We start from the raw sequence: 24,615 nt of genomic DNA, 5'->3' as shown, positions 1-24,615 counted from the left end.
GAGCCATAGCTACGTCTATGGCATTTCACAAAACATGGTCTCTTCAGGCTCTTATAGAGTCGACGTTTTGGAGATGTAATTCTGTGTTCGCCTCGAACTACCTAAGAGACGTTAAAATTTCGTACGAAAAGTGCTTTGCTCTGGGAGCGTATGTTTCGGCGAATTCAGTGCTGGGAGAAGGGGCTGAGGCTAATCCTTCCTAATTAGTTTAGTGTTTAAATTACTTTTTATTGGTGGTTGTTTTTTATTGGTTAATTGTCAGAGGGAATAGGGAACCCTCTTGCAGTTCATAGATTATAACAATACTAACATGGTCAGGTGATCAGGATTGGCTTCAGTGCTCTTTGTGATTTTTTAATAACCTTAACTCTGTCATGTAAGAGGGCGAGTCTCCATTGATATGACAAAAGGTCAAGGCTCTACCATGTAAGTGGGTCAGCCCCCATTGGTACGATCCAGTATAGGCTCTGTCGCGTAAGCGGGCTAGCCCCCATTGACACGATCCAAAGAGTTATTCAACCATTGGTTCATTCCTCGTTGAAACTCTTGAGGCAGGCAGACTCATCGACAGTAGTCATGAAGTCTTCAGCCCAATCAGGTAGGAACTATGGATTATTTATCCAAGAACATAGGTTGTTTTTTTTTTTTTTCCCCTTTTTTCCCTGTTTTTTAATGTATTTAGTTTAAGTATTATTTTGTTTTTAGCTCTCTCTTGCCCGCCACCAAGGGTGCCAATCAGCTAAGTATATATCTGCTGGGTAAGTTTCTTGTACAAAAATGATATTGTTAAGATACAATAAAGTTTTGTACATACTTACCTGGCAGATATATACGATTAATGGCCCACCCATCCTCCCCTCAGGAGACAGGTGGAAGAGAAATTATGGCTTAGAAAACGGGAATAGTTCCAGACCCCGCCACCCAGCGGCGGGAATGGTGGATCACCTGACCTACCTGTCGCGTGTGCCGCGAGTTTTGAAATTCTTTCGGGACGACCGAGTCTATAGCTAAGTATATATCTGCCAGGTAAGTATGTACAAAACTTTATTGTATCTTAACAATATAATTTTTAATCAATCCGACTTTTCCTTATTTTAGAGTTCATAAATCATGTAAAAAACATTACAAAATATCTATGAAAATGTTGCTCTTTATGAAAGGAAAACAGCTAACTCTTCATATTAAATATTTTTTATTGAACATTTTCATATATTTCATTTGCACTGTATATTTATTACATTACTATACAAATCTATTCATCATATTATGCCCTTATTGCAGTATACAATGACCTCCAGACTCAGTCTCATTTACAAAAGAAAAAACAGCACTCATATCTTAACACCACTCGGACCCTCAGGTATCCATCTACAAATTATCTCATAAAATGTGTAAACTGAAAATGCAGCTGTAAAATCAATGGGGTTGGGAGAGTAACACTATGAAGATAATTGATGAGTTTTTATGAAAACCAGTTTTATTATTGAAATAGTACAGTTTGTATATGACTACCTCATCAATCATGTTATGTCCAAATGGCAATTTAGGTGCCAGGCAGAGTTGTTGAATATTTCAGGTTGTTTGCAAAGGCCTGAATGATTCAGGAGGGTTCTTGAAAACTAATCTTTTAAGCATCAAGGTTCTGAAAACCTTCAGGACTAGCAACAAATGACCATTAAGCAGTGGAAGGGGGATCCTTGGAGTGGTCAGACAAGAACCTACTGTTCGGGGTTACAAGGGCTTGGAAGTTCATAGGCAACAAAGAATGTTTCTTCTTATGTTGACTATGAGTTGCAAGTTTTTGTTGAAGCATGAGCTTTTTCCTGCAGCAGGCCATTAAGAAATGTCTTCTCTTCTGGCATTAAGAAAAAAGGTCTCAATCACTTAATGGCATCAAGCAACTTACTGAGACCATGACTGCATGACAACCTGAACACCAGAATGAAGATTTATATCAATTTAAAATATAATTAATCTGAGAGGAAGGCTTCTTGAGAACTAAGGCCTCAGAGGAATGTGACCTACCAGGATCCCCATTGCGTAAGAGCCCACAAGAGAAGATGACATAGTATAGTTGGAGCTAGGAAGTGGAATGTTCTCAGGCCTAGGAGAAGTAGTAGTAAATCTCAACAGTAGTAGGAGCAGCAGCAGATGTAGTAGTGATATCAGCCATAGGAGGAATGAAAGAAAAGGCAACTGTTGATTGCATGGCAGGAGTAACTGACATAGCCAGAGTATCTAGCATAGGAGGGACAACTGACACAGCAAGAGGCATCACAACAGTGCAAAAAACATATGAAACAGCAGGCTGTATGTACAGATGTACCAACATGATAAGGTAGTGTCATAGATGTGTTGGACATAGTGGGTATACCATAGCAGAAGGCCAGCCAAAACAGCAGTAATAGGTGCAACCATTGATGCAGCAGGCACCATGGGCAGTGTTGGAGCAACTGACATTGTAGGCAAAGCAGATGTAGGATTCACAGTAGGTGCAGAAGACTATACAGTCCTACTGCAGACAGAAATGAGACAATAACCTGTGAAGATGATCCTAGATGATGCCAGGTTATGGTTCAAGGAAGTTCTACAGCTGTGCAAGGATAGAGTTCAATATAACACCCTCAGCTTTTGACATACCAGAAGTCAGGGAAGTGGTACCAGGAGAATCAGGTAATGAGCAAGCAGGGGCAGGAGTTGCCAGAGTCAAGGGAACAGTTAAGTCATCAAGTAGAACAGGTGAGTGAAAAGGGACTAAATAGTCAGTGTTATGGGTGTGTTCCAGTTAGTGGGTAGAGTGGACAAGGGACTACTTAGGCAAATGTGCTAACTAAATGGCACGTTGTTGAAAGATTGATGCTCCATGACCTTAACTGGGGAACAGAAGATTCAAAGGTGGACCACAACAGGACACTGAAGATTCCAAAGCAGAAGAAACTGAAGTTTCAGTTGGAAAGTGCTTGTCCTTTCTTGCTTGATAAATCCTCCTCCTCTCAATACATGTGCATTGGTTGGATAATCAGTCCTGGCAAGTGATGCTGTGTGATTAGGTGCTCAGCACTGACCTAACATATTACTGCATAGCTTGTGAGGGTCTTTCTGCACTGAAAACATAAAGATATCACAGACCTTAACTGGGAGCACCTGGCTTGTTCACTTAAGCATACTTACAATAAGCAAAACAGCACAAAAATTTTGACACAATTCACTTCACAAAAGTACTGCACAAGTGATATACCAAACCTGGACAAGTGGAAATATAGAACATGCACTTTATCTGCCAAAAAGGCAGGAAAACATACCAGATACCAATTAAAGGCAGTAAGACAAGACATAGTTGATATGTGGACAAAGAATACCAATTAGTGATACAATTATAGAAGAATGTATACTGAAAAACAAAGTATAAACTTCCAATTAAGAGGTAACAACAAACAAGAGGTGACCCAGTGAACTTACTGAACTTTCCTTTCAATGCTAAATAGTGTTCATCTTGTACAGTTGTTATTATGTATCCCCACCAAAATTGATTTTAATGAATATCAAAACTTATTATAAAAATAAATTAGAAATAAAGAGAAATACAAAATTACACATGAAAACATACAAAAAAGGCAATATTCTGTTGTTATACAATGCAAATTAATAAGCCAAGATACAGGAAGACAAGCTAGGCACAATCGGTAAGTAAACAAATTTTTTAACAAGAGTATGTAGTAAGAAAAATGGATTTAGACTATATGTACAGGGTGTAATGATAACAGAAATGGAAATATAATGTAAATGAAGTAAGTGTAGACACTGCCAAAGCAAAGCTGGGAGAATTATTGTAGTTGTGCTGAGAGACCACAGAAAAACAATTTTAGTGGGAAGTCACTTTTAGCTATTCTGCTTCAGTCAACAAGACTAAAGAGTGCATGTTTGTAGACAATTAGATAGCAAATGATGAATTTTGTGAGTGATGGGTTTTTAGTTAAACAACTTTTAATTTAATATATTAAACTACATATGACTACCCAATTTTTGCCCAATAACTAACACCAAGTCTTGGAAGCAAATCCATGTACTATTAAGCTTTGTCAGACTTCAAAATTTGCTTTTTATTCAGTCATTAAAAGGGTAAACATTTATTAGGAACAAACCCTGTAGAGGTAAGATGGTATGATTAAACTATTTGATGATGATTATTATTATTTTTAAGCAGTTCAACCTGACCACAGAGCGAATTTTGATGAGAACAACTTGTAATTACATGTAATTACTGCTTACATAACAAACAAATATTACGGAAGCAATTGTCAGTTTTGCTTAAAGGCCTAGTTGTTTAGTGTATAGAACTGAGTGTAGAAAATGCTCGTCAGACTTTTGTGCAGATAAAACATTGGAAAGATGGAGATCTCTGGAAAGACTAAACAGTGTGATGTTGTTGTAGCCACTTTGAATAAAAGAGATTGCCATGACATCACCTGATGCTCTAATGCGAATTTCATATGGCAAGACTGGGTTCACCTTTGTATCACCAACCTGTAAAAGTAACACCATGTATTGTATTAGTTTTCAAGTTTTTTTTGTTTCCTATTCATTTTAATTTATGAAAGACCAATGTACATTTATTTGCATTTTATTTCAAATATGTACTGTCAACCCATTCATCTGAACAATAGATTATAACTTTCAGGAGAATTCACTTTATTTAATGATTTATGAAGGTCATTCCAAAAGTTCTTGATCTCATCCATTTATCATCGCAGGAGTAAAAAAGTTCTTACAATATTCCCTATTATGGAAGAATGTTGCATCCTGAGCCCCTAAATCCATCTCGACAGTATAGTAGTTAATTTTATTATTAATTTCCAAAATGATGACAACACAGATGGAATTTTAATATAAGAAACAGGTGAAAGAGAGATGGTGCCAAGTTGGGTAATTAAGGTAAAGAGACACCAATTCAAAGCAAGAGTTTACCACTTCAGCCACTGACAACCGAGCTGTTTGGATAACTACGTATTGTCCTGCAGTAGCAGCATGTCCACTCACAGCTCTCTTCTGCTTTTAATCTTAATTGGTTTTTCAGCTGTTGCAATTTTCATTTGCAATTTTCATCCATAATATTTCCAATTAACCCTTAAACGCCTAAGCAGTATTTCAGAAATCGTCTCCCATATGCTGGCGGGGTTTGGGAGTGAGCGCCGAAGTGGAAAAAAAAAGCTTTTTTCAAAAAAATCACAGCACACTTAGTTTTCACGATTAAGAGTTCATTATTTGCTCCTTTTTTTGTCATTGTCTGAAGTTTAGTATGCAACCATCAGAAATGAAAAAATATCATTATCATATATAAATATTGGAATATACGACAGCGCGAAAAAAATTTCATATATAATTGTATAAAAATTGCGCTGTGAGCAAAACAGTTAAAGCTAATGAGTTAATATTTTTTCGTTGTATTGTACACTAAATTGCGATCATTTTGGTATATAACAAATTGTAAAACGATCAAAGCAACACAGAGAAAATATTATCACAAAATGGTGCATGAATTCGTAACGCGCGGACGTAAAAAAAAGTTTTTTCAAAAACTCGCAATAAATCGAAATATTGTGCTAGAGACTTCCCGTTTGTGGCAAAATAAAGGTAATTGATTGAATATTACTAGCCTGTAAGAGTTTTAGCTTACAATTGCATTTTTCGACCATTTCGGTCGAGTTAAAGTTGACCAAATTTCGATTTTTTTTATCGTGATTTATATGCAATTATTTAAAAAATGATAAAAGCTACGACCATGAATTATTTATTGTTGTATTCTACATGAAATTGCACACATTTTCATATATAAAACTCTATGTAACGGCTAATATAAAACGGTGCAAATATTACAACGATGTGACTCAAGCATTTCAGAGATTTGCGGCCAAGATTCAGCGTGCGGAGGGAAAGAAAAAGTTTTGTTCAAAAATTCACCGTAAATCGAAATATTGTGCTAGAGTCTTCCAATTTGTTTCAAAATGAAGATAAGTGATTGAATATTTCTAGACTGTAAGAGTTTTAGCTTACAATTGCGATTTTCGACCATTTCGGTCAAGTCAAAGTTGACTGAATGTCGATTTTTTTCTATTTATCGTGATTTATATGCAAATATTTCAAAAATGATAAAAGCTACAACCATGAGTTAATTATTGTTGTATTCTACATGAGATTGTGCACATTTTCACATATAGAAATCTATATAACGGCTAATATAAAATGGTGCAAACATTACAACAATGTGACTCAAGCATTTCGGAGATTTGCAGCCGATACCGCGCGTTAAGGGAAGGAAAAAGTTTTTTTTTTAAATTCACCATAAATCGAAATATTGTGCTAGAGACTTCACGTTTGTTGCAAAATAAAGGTAAGTGATTGAATATTACTAGACCTTAAGAGTTTTAGCTTACAATTGCGTTTTTCGACCATTTCGGTAGAGTGAAAATTGACCAAATATAGATTTGTTCTATTTATCGTGATTTACTATATGCAAATATTTCAAAATTAATAAAAGCTATGATCATGAATTATTTTTTGTTGTATTCTACATGAAATTGCACACATTTTCATATATAGAACTCTATGAAATGGCTAATATGAAACGGTGCAAATATTACGACAATGTGACTCAAGCATTTTGGAGATTTGCGGCCGAATTTCACGCGTGGAGGGAAGGAAAAAGTGTTTTTCAAAAATTCACCATAAATCGAAATATTGTGCTAGAGACTTCCAATTTCTTTCAAAATGAAAGTAAATGATTGGATATTACTAGACTTTCAGAGTTTTAGCTTACAATTGCGTTTTTGACCATTTCGGTCGAGTCAGAGTTGACCGAATGTTGATTTTTTCTATTTACCGTGATTTATATGCAAATATTTCAAAAATGATATAAGCTACGACCATGAGTTATTTTTTTTGTTGTATTCTACATGAAATTGCGCACATTTTAATATATATAACTCTATATAATGGCTAATATAAGATGGTGCAAATATTACGACAATGTGACTCGAGCATTTCGGAGCTTTGCGGCCGAGATACCGCTCGTGGAGGGAAGGAAAAAGTTTTTTTCAAAAATTCACCATAAATCAAAATTTTGTGCTATAAACTTCCAATTTGTTTCAAAATGAAGGTAAATGATTGAATATTACTAGAATGTTAGATTTTTTGCTTACCCAAAAATACCATATATATATATATATATATATATATATATATATATATATATATATAGATATATATATATATATATATATATATATATATATATATAATATATATATATATATATTATATTTTTTTTATCTGGTACGAATACATAACTAAGAGGATTGCAGGTCAAAAACTTTTCTTTTTGCATAAAATGAAATAATATAAAAAACATCAATAAATACAGATATATCAAAACTTGTAATAAATATAAAACTAAATATAAAATCAATGCAGATACTCACTTGTAATCCTGACTCTTCGTTCTATTCTTGTTGTCTTCCTCCTTCATTGAAGAGTCTTGCATTTTTTTTTCCTCTCGACATGACGAGGTACAGGTGGAGGAGGGAGACGCGCGCCCTTACTGCTGATGGGCCGCTGAAGGGCGGTGGCCCTCTGCGCCCTCCGTTGTCTCTAGGGCAGGCACACTCTAATATATGACTGCAGTATGGTACTTGCGGTCACACTCCCCGATCCTGCAAAGAGCTATATTGCAGGTGCAACAGAAGAACCGGGTGTCTCTCCTTCTGCCATTCATATGGCACACCCGGCACCGTTTCTGCCTGCGCCCTTGTAGGAGGTCCAGTGTGTGATTCCCTGGCTGCAGCCGACATACAGGGTCCACTATCCGACGAGAAGTCGGAATCTGAGCGCGGGCGGGATCATCAAGGGCGGCGGCAGCAGCGGCAGGAGCAGGACAACTGAAGTTGGCCCTCCTAACATCTGCCCTTTCCTCTAGGGACAGATCTGGAGCTCAGGGCAGGAGGGCGGTGATGGAAGGCCACTCATAGGGAATAAAGTTGATGAGGGCATTCCCGGCCACCTCGAGAAACTTAATGTGGGACAACCTCCGGAAGTCTGAATTGTAGTACCCACAGTAGAGGATGTAGGCATTCTGGAGGGCCAACTGAAGTATGTATTTGAGGAGCTTCTGTGTCCACCTCCTGGTTCTCCTGGCAAAGGGATAATACTGGATGAGTTGATCAAAGAGATCAACTCCTCCCATGTGCCTATTGTAGTGCCCAATGACGGTAGGCTGCTCGACACGAAACTCCTCATACGTAACTCGGTCCTGCCGACGTGTCTTCTTCTGCTGGATGACCTCTTCTTGGATGGGTTCATGACTCCTCGTAATCATGGGGACGAGTTGGACACCCTTCCAACAGATGATGAAGACAGCTCCTTTCTGCCGCCACTCTGTCTCTCCTCTTGCCAGATGTTGCGGCTGGCTAGCGAACCTCTTAAGGACATTCGGGGCCCCACACACCAACCGAATGCTTCATACAGTTCCTGGGCCAGGGATACCGAGTTATAATAATTATCCATAAACAGGTGGTATTCCTGGTTACGGAAACGATCCACAAGACCGAACACAGTGTCACGCAGCATGGAGAAGACCCCAGAATACACCGAGAAGTCCAGGACGTATCCAGTCTTGGACTCGTAATAAAAAACAATTTCACTCCATATTTCTTTGGCTTCTTGGGGTTATACACTTTTATGCTGAGACGTCCTTTGTAAGGCATCATCCCCTCATCCAAAGAAAGGTTCTTGCCAGAAACCACGAGAAACTGTCACCGTTCACGAATGTAATCCAACGCTGGCCGGACTAAGATGAAGCGATCGGGGTTATTCCGGGGTATGGCCCTTTGGTTTAAGGCATTGAAATACCTGTCCAATGCCAGGAAACTATCACGGGCCATAATGCCGGGCACATTGGGCGTACTTAAAAAAAAATTCCGCCTCCAATATTGCCTGATGTCAGCAGCAGACATCATTCCAAAAAAAATGCGGAGCCCCAAAAAATGTGCTATGTCCGTGAGGTTGCAGCGCCGCCAGCGATACGACAACGTCGTCCACAGTTCATCACGGCAGTAACGAGCGTAGTCCGCTGTCTCTGCTACCAGGTATTCAAGCAGTTCCGCGTCAGAAACAGCTGAATGAACCCCAGAGCAGTGAGAGGAACAGGTACGGTGAGCCAGGTGCTGCCGTGAATGGGTGAATGTTAGGTGGGGTGGGGTCCTCTGACCACCCTCGTCGCTCTCGGACGAACGGCCTTCACCTAGGCTGGCGCGACGTTCTGACCTTCTGCATGTCTGTGTGCGCGCACGCACACATGCTCGGGCACGGCCCCCCCACTGGCCCATCTCCCTCACTTAGGCCCTCGCTTTCTGTGTCGTCCTCAACAACAAAACTAGACAACAACAACTCCTCCTCCTCCTCCTCAGACTCCCCCTCATAGGCACTAAAATCACTAAACTTCAACTCACTTTCAGCCTGTGACCCTCGTACGGACACTGGGGGCAAATATTCATCATCACTAACATCGGGAGTGATGTCCTCGTCACTAGATGACCAACCGCCGTCAAAATGAGGACTTGTGAGCTGCTCCCGATCAAGCTCCATCAAGTAATCATCTATGTCCTTTGGTTCGAGGCCTCCCAAATGCCTACGAATGCCCCTCAGGACACCCCAATGCTTCCTAGGGGTCGTAAAAGGCACACGATGTGGGGCTTGAACACTTTCGGCCACACGAGGCCGCACAGAACGGTGTTGAGGAGCTAGGTCATCTTGGTTGCTTGGTTCCTCTCCAGCATCCAAGTCCAAAATACGACTCACACGATCCCTACTGAGAGGCAAAACGCGCCTTTTGCGCTCCATTCGACATTCAGACATCTCTATGTACGTCTTGTACCACCACAAATACTCAAACACTCGCAAAATTTTGGCAAAACACGATTGCGGCAAAAGATCGCTCTCGGACAACGTGTCGCTGATGCTTGCTGGTGCGAGAAGAAAGCAATTTGCGCATGCGCGCCTGGGTAACGCTTCTAAACAAAACAACAGCTTGATCCGTGAACTCCCAGCTTCCCTCAAGGCGCGTGATTCAAAAGTTTTCGCCAAGTAGGCCTATAACTATTTTTCCGCGAATTAAAAAAAAAATTTTTTTGCGTCGACGTATTATGTCCAATAGGCGTTTAAGGGTTAATTGTATGACTCTTTTCCAAGCAGTCTCATGATGACACCTGGAACCCGAAACAGAATCCATCATCATACCAGCAGATGCCACTTACTTAAATTTTTTGGTTGGTAAAAAATCATGGTTCATCTTTGCTTGCTTTGAGTATTTGATTCAGGTTCAAAGTGGTGCACCAATATCTCGGCCTGGTTACTGAATTCAGTTGAAATTGTCTGTGTAGGCTAGAAATGAGACAAAAGTCCTGGCCATATGCTGTTCTGGTGTCAACATACGTGGTGCTTAACTTGCTCACAGCTTGCTGAATCCCAAAATGTCAGTCAAAATACTGAGCACTGCACCAGCACTGGTGCCCATGGTCTTGGCTTTTGTAGGACAATTAAATGTCTGTCATCCAAAACCATGTGTATCGAGATTGATGGTTTTGGACATCCTGAACAACGTTATCCTTTGCTTTTCTTATTTCTGTTATCATTACGTATTATAATTAATTAAATCATAAATTCAGTTTTCACTGATGCACAAAGTGTAGCTATCTGTTTAAATGTAGCAATTTATTGTCATGAATTTTGAAGTACTGGTATTACCTTCTGTCACAGTAGTAATTTTAGTGCGATGCATATATTTACTGTACAGGAAGTGATGCTTAGATCTCTACTTATATAACAGAAGTATTTCTCACTTAGTACTGTATTTTTACCCTTTTTAATTATATATTTTTATTTAAGAACTTAACTCAAGTTTGTGTTTTCTGGTAAGACAGTGGATAAGTGTTAGCTTGGTAAGTTTGCATAAATTCTTGGCTATTTTATATTCAACAGCGGTCAGTTTAAGAAAATGATGATAAACATCCTTAAGATTATGATAATAAACATCCTTAAGAATATGATAAACATCTGCATACTAATTAGGATCTTTAGAACATGAACTGCCTAATGTTATTCAATCGTAGAGAAATTCCTCTTTCAACAGTGTTGGTCCCTCACTGGAGAATTTTACCTTTTGAAGGTCAAATTCTTTTGACAAAAAATTTACCATAAATACCAAGTGACTGATGTAGTAAGCAAGAGGGTTATGCTAAGTAACCCACCAAAGTAACCTTAAGAAATAGCTGACTGATGCCCAGTGTCCCATTTAGAAGGATATCTTAGGAATCATAGCAGGTGACCCAGGATATATATATGTATATATATAAGACTAAATTCAACTTTGGTTTTTTTAACCACTTTACCTTCTATTGCCCTATTGCTTTAGTTAGAGCTGGCCTTTTCACTTTTTCCATCTTTACACGTTCATTCATTACTTTTTAATTCCCTTGTAAACTTAATTGCACCATAACCCTATCATTTGCCATATCTAGGCAGTCCCCAGTTATCAGAGGACTCGGTTATCGGCGATCCGATTTTAAGGCGCTTGTCTAGCGCCATAAAATTGGTGATTTATGCCGCCATAACAGGCCGAGTTCCGGTTATCAGCACCATAAGATGCCTTATGGTGCCATAAGGATTCTTATGGTGTGCCATAAGGGTTCTTATGGCACACCATAAGGGTGCTTATGGCGCCAATAACCAGTTATTGGAGCCACAAATCACTTGAGTATCGGTTAATGGCAATTTTCGCTTATCGGCACGTCCTCGGGGAACAGAACCCCCGCCGATAACCGGGGACTGCCTTACTCAAGTGGCTGTTTGCTAATGCTATTTATGTCTTAAGTGGAACAATGAACCGAATAACCAGGTTATTTGCAGTTTAAAGGCAAAACTATATTGACCACCACTAATTTTAAGCTCAACAAACTACCACAAAGTGAAGGGGAAACAGTTGGAGATATTACTGTAAGTCTTTGGGGGCAATCATTGCAGCTCTGTATGGTGAAACAGTCATTCATCAGAAATATGAAAATTAGATGAACCATTTTTTTCATTAGAAATGTAAGCTTAAGTTTCTCACCATAATTGTATACATATCTTGTGAGGCTTCCCGTGGACCTTTCCAAAGAAAATTGGATGGAAACCTTCGAGAAGAAACAAAACTGGTGAGCTTCAATTTTTGCTGATTGTCTTGATTAGCAGTGCATCTTCTGTCCTCTTTGGAATATAGATCAACCGAGAAAGTACTTGGAATATCCCCTTTAAGCAGGAAGCTGACTACCAGTTTAGAGATTTTATCCTCGATGTTGGCAGAAAGGCTAAAATTCTCATCTTGGACTAGATCTTCACATGTCATTTGTGCTTGTCTGACCTGGAAAACCAAAAAAAGTACTACGTATTTAAAGGAATCCTGCTAAAGGCTGAGTTAGCAGTGCTTGCTTGGAACATTACGAAACCACTTCAAAATACTATACTGAAAATTCAGTCAAAATAAGTAGTAATTAGAGGGAAGGAAGGATTATTTATAACTTGAAAATATTTTATAACTTGAAAATATAAATTGGAAATTATCAGTTTGTGAAACTTAGTGCTGATTTAATGAGCCTGAGAAAGTAAGGGTAACATTTGAAATATCTCAAGAAGCCTTGCCGAAGTTAAAACTTGAGATGGACCCTTGATTTATCTCTGTCAAGAACAAAGCTTAGGATATGTTTAGAAGGGGAGGGTATCGATCTGCAGTGAGAGATAAAGATGAAAACTATGTAATAAGTCATTGAAAAAATAAAGGTGATACTTGGTCAAATCAACAGAACACTGGGCTGAGCAGATGCATACACAAGACTTGCAAATACTTTACATGTCAGTAAGGACTCTGTGATCATAGTGTGTTGCAGCAAATCTTATTCTTAATGTGATCAATCTTTAAGAAAATTGGCCTTGGAATAATTGAAGCGAACCAAGTTTTATGTTCCATCCAGAGTAGTATTGTCTAGATCTCCACCAGTATCAGCAGACAACGTCAAAATGATGAGATTGGCAACAAACTTCCAAAGAAGGCTGAATATGACTGGGAAAGACGACAGTGGATTTCAAGGTGGTTACTGGTGGCATAGAAAAGAGCAGGAGAGAGAATAAGTATATCTGAGGGGAACCTCTGAAAATAATTCAGAGGCAAGTAGAATTAATTACAACAAAAAGTGATAAATCTGACATCTTTGAATGTGTTTGGTTGATACAGTGTATTTTAAGCTTTGTTGAACCTTGAGAATATAATAAGTAATGGCTTAAAATTCTTCCTGCCAATTAGAAATATCTGATGAAAGTGAGCAATGGATTATATAACCGATTTGTGAAATCTGGGCTGTCAAGCCAAGCTACGAGTGAAAAGATAGAGCCAGAAAATAAAGGAAATAAAGTTCAAGGATCTAAAGTTGAGGCTGGGGGAAAACCCCTACAGTGTTCTTAGATGTACTGGGAAGCAAGAATGAAAAAAGTCTGGGAGAATGGAGGTAAAAATTAAAGGCTAAGTGGGTGTGGCAAAGGGCTGAAGGGATGTTTCATAACGGGTACTTACACAAGGTGGAATTTCTAATGTATCCCATTCCAAGTTATCTTCACAGCTTACAACAAATGTATTCTCATCGTTTGGAAAAACATAGGGACTCGGACATACATACGAAATTTTAGAACCAATTCCAGCTGAGCCTAAGTAATTTGTAGTTGCTAGGTTATGCATAGGAGGGGGACCACATTCGGTTTTGGCTGCAAAGACAAACAGATTTTTAACTGAAGCATGGGGAAATCTCTATTTTTTTTAAGGCAAAGGATTGAAAATATAAGCAGTTAATAATAAATTAATTTTTAAAGATACTTCCGGAGATCCTAGTTAAAGTTTTTTCATTTAGTTACAGAGAAAAAAACAAGTGTTAGAGGTTCCTGAAACTACAAGCACTCTTGTTACTAGGACTTCATAATTACACTGAAAACTGTTAAAATTTGAGAGCATTAAAAGAAGAGATAAAGTTGACGTGCAAAAAGAAAAACCAACACCCGCATTTTCCCTCAAGTATTCATACCGTATGATGCATATCTTCAATACTGCTTCATACTAGAATTGCTTCCCAACCCCCACCCCCCACCCCCAGATTCCCTTGCTTGCAAGCAACAAGAAACAAACTTACCCAAGAAAATGCCAAACGCAGTGGATAGCCCTACTGCTAAAAGGAGAGTAATTATGCACAAGGCAATGGCAACTCTCCTCCATTTGATATACGAAGGACTCGACTTCCCAGGTGGATGGGTCTCTCCGCTTTTGAAGCTCTGAAGATTGTTTGCATCCATGCTTGATTCACTGGGAAAGGCAGTGAGTTTCAATCAGTCTAGTAATGCTCATCATCCCACGGTCTTTCATATTTAGTTTTTGAACTTTTTCATTCCTTTTATTGTACTACCATTCATATTCTCTTTCTAATGATTGAGTAATGAGTAAAAATATCATTAAGCTATTACAGAGTTTTAAATCTTTAAAAATACATAAAGCATTCTTGCTCCTCAGATGATGTTACCTCATCAACTTCTGATATCAACAATTCAAGACAAAGCAGCAGACTGCCCTCAAACAGGAATTCATTAGGGAGTTCTCTGTCACAATTAATTATGGTTAAGTAAAATACAAACTCACTTTTGAAGTTCCTCTCTTATGATGTCCGTTGACATGATACAGCAGCTTATGAAAATCTCTCAAAGGACCTTCCTGTAAGTAACATTTGGGATGGTGTTTAGTAAACTCAATATAATTAATATTAGGGATTGCTTGTAGACACTATTTCATATCTGTTTTCCCTCGATATTATATATATTAAAATACATTTGTATTGAGAAAGCAACAATACACGAAGGATAATTGTCAGGAAGCCTTGGGGATCGCTGGTGAAATGACCTTTGTCAGTTGACACACCAATGAAATATCCACGAAAGATGAACTACTTATGGTATGGTTAAAGAAGTACATAACTAACATTATATAAAATACCTGATAAAATATTTCATAAAAAAAGCAAACAATTCAATTGAAAATATCCTTAAGATAAATTCTATACATTTGCATATCTATATCCATGAAAATCTTATAACACTGAACTGACAGTAGATATTGTATCGGTGTAATGTTCCTGAGGACTTCTAGCATAAGAACTGAACAGACATCCAAAATTGTCAGAATCAATAAATTTCTGGCTATTTGTACACCTACACGTTACTGGGACAGGAATATAGGACAGTATTTTTTTTTGGATAGGAACACGTGTAAAAAAAAATTAATATACAATCGAATAGGGAAGAGCAAGTCATATCCAATTGGGTAAAAAAAAAAAAATTGTATTTTTAGCTCAAGAATATGATGAAATAAATATCCTGGCATAAAAAATTAAAAGATAAGGCTTGAAATTAAAAGATTAATGCTTGGTCAAAGCGTTTACATTATTACCGAATTTCACTCGGTTGTTTAAACAATCGGATACATTAGTGTAACAATTTTTACTTGGTCTATCAGTTTCCTCAGTGCCCACTTTTGCAAATTGCAAAGATGTACGCTATGTAAAGAGCTTGAAATATAAGAACTACTAGCTGATGTATCTGAACGCGTTTGACTTACAAATTTGCTGTATATCTTTCTGTGGATGAGTTGCTTGCTCACCTCAACACCTCACTGTCGTTCTGGCCTCAAAAATACCCCTTTACTCGACTAAGAGGTTTACGATTTTGAGTTATTTATGGGCATGTAATCCTCTCCCAGATAAAGTTTTATCACAGTCAAGGGTAAACGTCTTAATCTGCTGAACATATGACACAAGATGCTAGGATATGCTCACTCAGCTAATCACAATTTTACAGAAAAACGCATAAATCTTATTGTAAGAAAAGGGATACGAAAAACTAGGCCTTGGAGCATCTACCAAAACTCGTCGGTTCAAAATAAATTTTTTTCCAGAATTGGTGCCGAATTGATAATGACGTAAATAACTCATAAAATAGGATTTAGAGAGGACTTGGCTGAAAAAAGAAAGATTTATAAGGCTAGCTATCATATTAGTCGGAATTCTTAATTCGAAGATATATGACGATAATAGAAAAATAATCCCCTAAAAACTGGTGTGTCGTTTGAATGGAGAGAAAAGTTAGTATTTAATGCCTTCAAGTTGGTCTGTGTTGGTGTGGTATATTTCACTAATAATAACGGTATTACTACTCCACGGTGATTCAGCTATATATATATCTGACAGGTAAGTTTCATGAACAAATGATATTGTTATGATACAATAAAGTTTGTTCATACTTACCTGGCAGATATATATAATTAACGTACCCACCCTCTCCCCTCAGGGGACAGTGGAAATAAAAATTATGAATAGAAAATGGGACTGGTTCCTGATACCCGCCTCCCAGCGGCGGGAAGGGTGGGCTACTAACCACCTGGCCGACCACTGTGTGTGCCGGAAGTTTTTGATTTCTGTCGGACTTCAGAAAATACAGCTATATATATATCTGCCAGGTAAGTATGAACAAACTTATTGTATCATAACAATATCATGATGCGACTGAAAGTGCAGAGAAATACATTGTCTGAAATATAATGAAAAATGAATATACGTAGTGAACATTATGCCTTTTCCTAAATTGCAAGTACGTTACAAGGTGAAGGACTGGATAGCGCGAAAATGACCAGTTTGACAACTAGCTGCGGTTTCTTTGACGATTTCATAGGCAACTGATAAAATGGCAGGCTAATCCAGTTTTCCATAACTCCTTATCAATTGGATTATCACTAGATGTCGGACGGATTATCACTATATTGCGTCAAGGAGTCATTCGTTGGGACTATGACAGTAAGCTAATATAACCAGATGAGATTGTGTAGGATATGTATTATGCCATTGCTACTTTTACTGGGTATCAATGATTATTTTTTGGGAACTTCATTTCTTATCCAAGACTACTATTACAACTCAAGTAAAAATCAAACAAATGCTTCGGTATTGTTGTACGTAATGCGATGCTTATGTATTATCTAGGGTTAAAGGATTCATTAGAATTCATGTGAAATATGATGGCAGAGTTGAGTCTTATTTTTATATGATAAAACGTAAGTAAACGAGTCTAATATGAAATTTCAGTGCCTTTAAAATAATTGTATGCCTTATTCCTTTAGGATTGCCAAAATTTTAAAGTTTATTTTTTATTAGGAAGCAGAAGAATCTTAAAATGATGTTAGGAAGATATTATTATGGGTTATTTCTGAATCTTCATAGGCTGTCAGTAGCCTAAATGTGTCTCTAGATCGTTGCTCTTAAATATCCTAGTCATTGAAATACAACGTATGGACAGGAAGGAGGACATTTTGATATAGCCTCTATACAAATATTTTTGGTATTGTTCTACTTTAAACCATTATTGCATTGTGGCCTTGAAATTATAATATTCCTGTTTTAAATTGTTTTGAATATTTAATTAGCAAATTACTTAAGTAACTACACTTAACCAAAACTTGTTTGAAGACATTTCATGAAATGACCTTAATCTTCTGAATAAGAATTATCAGAAGAATTAAGGCCCTTGTATTTCACTCTTTTTGTATTTTCCCCCACCTAAAAAAAAACAACTTTCCCACTGTGGTCCCACGGATTGCAAGATATAAGGTGGGGTTCACTCTCTAAAAGTAGTTATTTGCTAATGAAAAGAATGCCAGAAATATTCAAAGCACAAATTTAAGGCACAGGATATTGGTACGGCAGCCATATCCCGATCGCGGTAGATATTGGTACGGCGGTGAATAGCGCATGTGTCAATTTCAGACTTCCTGCCGTACAAATAACATAGTGTGGTGTGGGTACGGCAGATTCTGTCAGTGGTGCCGTATTGCGCTCTTGACTTGCTGTAGGTACGGCAGTTAGCTGTGTCCGTTTACCAGTTTAGTATTATGTGACCAGAGTTCGGCTTTTAGGCGGGACAGTCCCACTTTTTGAACATCTGCCCCCCTCTTTTTTAGTTAGCAAAATGTCCCCCCCCCCCTTTTGTTTTGCTTTTGTGAATTTTGTCCCGCTTTTTTGTGCTACAAAAACAAAACTATCCCAATTTCAATGGAATAGTGCTGAAATTTTGTTTAATTTTGCCATTTCACCAGCTAGTAAATTTCTCCGACAGCTGCAATACCCAATGAAGTGAATTGAAAGAATATTGTACAGTGTATAAAGGCGGCCCTTTGCAACTGCCGATGTCGGGCAGAATAAAGGGCCGAGAAAGTCATCAGAGGTACGATGGTAGTGTAGGTATATATTTATAATCCTCTTTCAATCTCCTCTTCGGGCAGTTCTTTTCAGGGCCGATTCGATCGTTCGTGACCTACGTATATACAATTTTTGAAAGTTTGAGTCTTCATAGATGTCTATGGTTTTTTTCCAGCTCGTTAAAGCCTGAAAACATCAGTTTTTCGGTGAAAACTAAAGTATTATTCCGCGGTTCATGCTGTTTCGTTGACATTTTTCTTGTCACTGATATTCCTGAGGCAGTAAACAAGGGTTCGCGCACGCGCAATTCACTGCCGTACCAATATCTACCGCGATCGGGCTACGGCTGTCGTACCAATATCCAGTTCGCAAATTAATTTAAACATAGGGAAAATTAGCTAGTATACCAGATTTTCTACTGTAGTACACGCAATAACGGGCCAAGAATTACAAGAGGAGGCGGGAATCCTCACCCCCCCCTGCCCCCAGCCAGGTTACGACACGGTGTCATGGCTAGGTTAGGTAAAAATAAGTCATGGCCCTTTACACTACATTCGCTTTGTCTCTAACAAGATTATTTTGTTACCGCAGAAATTCGTTCTCTTTCTAGCTTATATTTCAGTAATAGAAAACGTATAAGATGATAAACTATAATATCAAAGACTGGAACGTTTCTTGACATTACGCTTCCCAAAATGGTTTCGTAAAAGCCAGTCTCAGAAATGTCTTGCTTCTATCAAATAGTATCAGCTTATCCCAGTTCTCTTGTATTTATCTTGATCATGGCAGATCCATCAACTGAAACAAACTGAAAACAATGTGCTTCAAAACTGTAACATCCTTAATCTGCAATATCTCCTATGACTAAGCTATGAATACTGTTTACTAAAAAATAAAAATTATTATTATACTTTCAACAGAAAAAAAAACAAGATTTTTTAATGGTGCGGAATATATCAGAGAGTGTTAAACGTATTTCCATTTCCAATTGATGACAGATTACCACTTTAAATGAGAACAAAACTGAAAGTTATAAAGGAAATGACTAACCTAGGAGCAAGTTTGCTCTTTAAAATCTGAATAAATGGACCTTCTTGCACTCAGTTAGGTAAATGGTGGTAACGTTTCAACTATATTATACAATTATACAATTATATATATATATAATTGTATAATATATTATGTCTTTATAGTATACCATCTGAGAAGTTACTTGAAGCAAGCACAAATTTTTCGCTTTTGGAATAAACGCTCATGGTCACTCCTGACAGAAAAGAATAGTCTCCCCTTGGAATATAAGAGGATATATGACTGAAAGTATAATGTGGATTCAATTAGCAATGCTGTATGAAGTGAGGAAGTTCCAATTAACTGCAATAACGTGGGCAATCTTTTCTTTCTTTCTCGGATATCGAAAAATTAGAACACACTACAGAAAGACACACACATTATATATATATATATATATATATATATATATATATATATATATATATATATATATGTGTGTGTGTGTGTGTGTGTGTGTGTGTGTGTTATGCATGTTAGTAAAACAATCATGAGGAAATACAAAGAAAACTAACTTAAACTATGATACATTTGGTTCCTAGTCATTCGCACTTGGTTGAGTTTATAAAGTTTCTTATGAAGGTTGAAAAATCTCTCATTATATGTTGTTTTTCAAATATCTAAATTTATTCATTATTCTAAACATAATGCAATCCCCGTCGAAAAATCGCGTATATATTTATTGATAGTGTAACTCAAGATCACTTTACTTAGTCAAGTTATAAAATTTCACATAACGAACACCAAGATAAATACGAGAAAGAAAATAAAAGAGTTGATGCACAGTTTCATTACAGGGAATACGAAATAAAAACATGAAACAAAGAGTTTAGTTGAACATTAACTTTGCTAAAACAATGCTATGGTTCATAAGTTTATGAAAAAATAAAATAAAAATTTTCGTACCTGTGAGACAGAGAACTAAAAAAAGTCCATGTAATTTTAAAATTCCATTCACTTTAGAGCCAAATCGCTACATATTTTACTGAAACATTTCCTGTTGGACGGATAAGAGATTATGATTTTTCATCCTTGGTATTTTTTCGACTTAAAAAAAAAAAAAAAGGCAGTGAGGATGAAAATTTCCTGCAATTTCTAGAAAGGTACATTCCTTTACTGCCTGAATAGAAAGCTTTGTTGTAAACATTTTTTTCTGTCAATATGTTAGCATGTTATCATTTAAATTTCTCCAATTAAAATGTAAATGTCTTTTTTTTCTTGAATTCCACTTCTGACGTGGCTAAAACCATTGCTTTATCAGTACACATTTTCAGGGAGGGATTCAGTGGCGGATTTAGGGGTAGGGACCGCGCATGCGAGGGCCCCGCACCTCAGCAAAAAGAAAAAAGAAACCTTTAATAATAATAATAATAATAATAATAATAATAATATCCTAGAGGTGCTCAATCAGAAAATAAATATCAGAAACCCATATTCCCCCCAACTTGTAATGGGGACTCTTCGGTTGCCCATAAATGAGAGGGACCCCTAAGGTCACCGGTCCTGAGGGATATAATTTCATTTAGATGGAGAATTTAATGAAAATACTCGGGAAACACACAAAACAAGAAACACGACCCATTTAATGGAGGACTAAAAGGGAAAATAAGTTGCAGGTTTTTTTTTTCTACTGCTTATCACCATGAACTGTAAACTAGTTACGATAACCCTGTACGTAAAGAGACTTCCACGGCATTCTGTTACTATTTTACCGTAAGATTTCATAATCATATCCAGGTCACAAATTTACTTTTTCTGTGTACGCAAGAACCACAGAGCGTAATCTACATAATCTAAGGAAGGGAAACAGTAAGAATGTTACGTAATACACAATCTGCCAGCAGGAAAGAATTAGTATGATCTTTTCCCCTAAGCACATACCCGAGTTATAAAAACCGGAGGGGATGGGGCCGTGGGGAGGGAGGCACAAGTAGAAAACAAGTGCACGTTCTTCCACTTGTCTCAAGTAAGGTTAGGGGAAAGGCAGTAGATTTTTATTTATTTATTTTTTTCCTTTCTCGAGTAGAGCGTTTCAAAGTGGCATCTCGGAAATCAATAATGCCTAGCTTGGGATGCGTTCGAATGACCATAGTCAGATAGGGGCATATGAAATCATTATATATAGTCGGTCTAGGTCACTTTTTCTTTGTATGTTTTGCCTTCGATGGTTAAGGTTTACGCTTAGGTTTTAAACCCGAAGAAATGGCATAAAATTATGAGATCTACGTTACTTGTGAATATTTAGTCTAGTACCAGTACTACTCATGTACCAAAATGTCTGAGTACAGGATACCCTTCCTTTCGTTCGATAACACGGCGATGACATGTGGATTGTACTTTTTTTTTTTTCATCTGTAAGCAAAATGGATAAGTTTGATTAACAGGGTACTGATATATTTCCGTAAGAAACGTTAAAAACAAAAGAGAATCAATATTCAGAGCATAGGGTACTTTACGAAATATTGACTACAAGCCGCACAGATTTATAGTGTAAAGTTAAAAAACTGAAGCATATAGTTACTTTCACGGGAATATAATTCAAGATCCAGGATAGGTTAAGTTAGGGTGCATCCCTGTTTAAGCCTATCTTCGACCTGCTTTTAAGCAGGACAGAACCCGCTGAAATAGCGTGCTCAGTTCTTCTGAGGCGAAAGCTGCCTTGCAATCCTCCCGTAATTTATATGAGGATATCCATACAAGGACCCCAAGTAGTTTAAAACGGAAAGAACTGCCCACAGAAAAACGTGAAGCTTTAAGAGTGCATCCATCTTCAGAGGTGGACTTAATCATTATCGGGAGTCAGTACATGGTTATTCTAAGAAAAGGTACTATTAAGTTTTAGGCCTAAAATGCAGGTAGATCTGCCACATCAAATCCATGATTATTCCAAAACAAGAACTATTTATCTTTAGGCCTATAAAATGGTGGGATACCTGGCCCATCAGTTCCATGTTATGCTTTCTGATAATTCAAGTGTAACAAAAAAGGATCTAGTAAGGATTACAAGAAAACAAGATAGGGATTTGTAAACACACACACACACACACACACACACACACACACACATATATATATATATATAAACACACACACACACACACACATATATATATACACACACACACACACACACACACACACACATATATATATATATATATATATATATATATATATATATATATATATAAGTATTTGAGGAGTTAGGCTCAAAATTTTTATTTTTTTAAATTTTTTTGAGTGTGTGTATGTGCGTGTCTGTGAAAGAACGCATTGTTAATGAGAATTGAGAAAGACTTATTGAATAAAAGTAATAGATCAAAAGGCAAGGAAATCAAGAGAGAGTAACATATTTTCAAATGCCGGTCTTGAGCTGAGCAGAACAACGTAAACTGACGCATAAAATACAATCAACGCTGCACTGCAGAGGGTACGTCTTATCCTTAAGGATATTCACCCTAAGGGGAAAAGCATCTAGGTTGAAAAGACGCATATGACTGCACATTTGTACCAACATCATTTTAATAGTAACTGTCATAGTGACTGTCAATATTCGTACTTAGGTAAGCTAATACACAAATAAGAATGTTGCTAATCAAACTTCTTTTTTGTTTACGGATAAAGCACAAAAAAAACGTGATTGACTAGTTATAGAGGAATACTGGATGGATGTAGTATGATATTGAAAGCTAAAGCCCAGGCACTGAGGCCAAGAAGGCCATTCAGGGTGTTGGTAACTTTTGTTTAACGAATAATATTCATATTTGACAGACATAATATGAAAACTGGAACAAGCATGAGGCCAAGTTTTTTAAATTTTTTTATTTTTAAGCTCAAAGCTTCGTTATATCTGTATCTGTATTTGAAATGGACACTACCTCTTAATCTTTCGAATTCTTCACACTAATGGATATGTCTGTCTCTACAAAATAAGGGTGACTTTAACCACTTGATCACAGAAAAGAATTTCAATCTATTCCTACTCATGCATGCAGATAGTATCTGTTGAATTCAAATACATCCCCACCCATCATAGCGGGTATTTAAACACGCACTGCTTTCAGGTTGATATATATATATATAATATATATATATATATATATATATATATATATATATATATGTATGTATGTATGTATATATATATATATATATATATATATATATATATATATATATAATACATACGCTCTTATAATGTAAAACCTACCGATCACTTTTTAGCAGATATAGGCCTACTGTCTCGTATTTATAGTAACCACGATGACCTTTTAAATTCTTGATCCCTTCACACTTTTTGAATACGCTTTTCATTAAATTCTTGGTCTCGTCACACTTTACGGATACGCTTGTCACTACAAAGCCTACAAAGAATTTCTACCCTTGTAATATTTACGTATTTTGTAGACGACAATTTCGGTAGAAAAACGATAATTTTGAACCCAGCGTACGATAACTTTACCTAGAACGTTACTGCCAGTTTCGGTGAAAATGTGAAAGTGTCAAGATGTGATTGCGAGTAACTTAACCAGGACGTCTTACCTCACACAATGAAATTATGTCGACGGTGAGTACAACTGCATCACATTTTATCTTTTTTGTGGGCCTCATTTCATACACATCTCCGTGGTTGGTCTAGTCCTGAAATTAGGACTAGGTGAACATGATCCTTGTATTACAGCGTAGCCTACCGCTAGTTCTGTGTCTAAAGACCTTTTACTTTATCTAAATATGTATAGTACACAAAGTATATTGTAAAGATTCGGATATCATTGGGTGCATTGTCGTTGTTCCGATTGATCCGCTTTGTAGACTGTAGGCTACCATTATTGCGTCTAGTTTGATTCACTTGTTATGCCTATAGACTGGGTTTTCCATAAAAGTTTGGAGTAGCTGTATCTTCAGTACAAGTTTTCTTACCTTTATGTATTGGTAGGATGCCAAAACAATATCCACTCACTTGCTGCAACATATTTAGGCAAGGTTAGCATTGTAACCAGGTCGGCTCATCAGTTTTGGCGGTTGGCCGATCAGATTATGGTCAGTGTTGACATCTCGATGCAGAGGTTTAAACGCCTCTTAGAAGATGTTCATTTACGTTCCAAAAGAATAAGCTACCAAAATCTCGAGTAAGTTAAAGCAACAATAAATCTCTTTTAAACCACTTGAAAATTTTTGCTTATCATAT

The 24,615-nt window shown here is 37.1% G+C and overlaps 1 protein-coding gene across 2 annotated transcripts; it reads right to left on the bottom strand.

Moving 5' to 3' along the window:
- Window positions 1–1,175: 1,175 nt before the first annotated feature.
- Window positions 1,176–15,826, bottom strand: LOC135196327 (uncharacterized). 2 transcript variants are annotated; one of them, XM_064223074.1, is made up of 6 exons: window positions 15,731–15,826; window positions 14,759–14,830; window positions 14,259–14,428; window positions 13,652–13,839; window positions 12,158–12,448; window positions 1,176–4,524 (listed from the first exon to the last, which is right to left on the bottom strand). In XM_064223074.1, the coding sequence occupies exons 2-6, from the start codon at window positions 14,791–14,793 to the stop codon at window positions 4,309–4,311; spliced, it is 900 nt and encodes a 299-aa protein (XP_064079144.1). In that variant the 5' UTR covers window positions 14,794–14,830; window positions 15,731–15,826; the 3' UTR covers window positions 1,176–4,308. The 2 variants fall into 2 exon arrangements, with proteins under 2 accessions (XP_064079144.1, XP_064079145.1); XM_064223075.1 differs by having other exon boundaries at window positions 13,751–13,839.
- Window positions 15,827–24,615: the final 8,789 nt, after the last annotated feature.

The sequence above is a fragment of the Macrobrachium nipponense genome, chromosome 17, assembly GCF_015104395.2.
Source record: "Macrobrachium nipponense isolate FS-2020 chromosome 17, ASM1510439v2, whole genome shotgun sequence".
In the NCBI taxonomy this organism is placed as follows: Eukaryota; Metazoa; Arthropoda; class Malacostraca; order Decapoda; family Palaemonidae; genus Macrobrachium; species Macrobrachium nipponense.
The sequence above is the reverse complement of the archived record's forward strand: the minus strand, read 5'-3'. Positions and strand labels throughout refer to the sequence as shown.

What these genes read in the sequence shown, in the direction of transcription:
- LOC135196327 (XM_064223074.1), bottom strand. Translation starts at nt 14,793, where the DNA reads ATGTCAACGGACATCATAAGAGAGGAACTTCAAAA. An exon ending in TGCGTTTGGCATTTTCTTGG is followed by an intron (nt 13,840 to 14,258) that starts GTAAGTTTGTTT and finishes TTGTCTTTGCAG; the next exon opens with CCAAAACCGAATGTGGTCCC. An exon ending in AAGATATGTATACAATTATG is followed by an intron (nt 4,525 to 12,157) that starts GTGAGAAACTTA and finishes TTACTTTTACAG; the next exon opens with GTTGGTGATACAAAGGTGAA.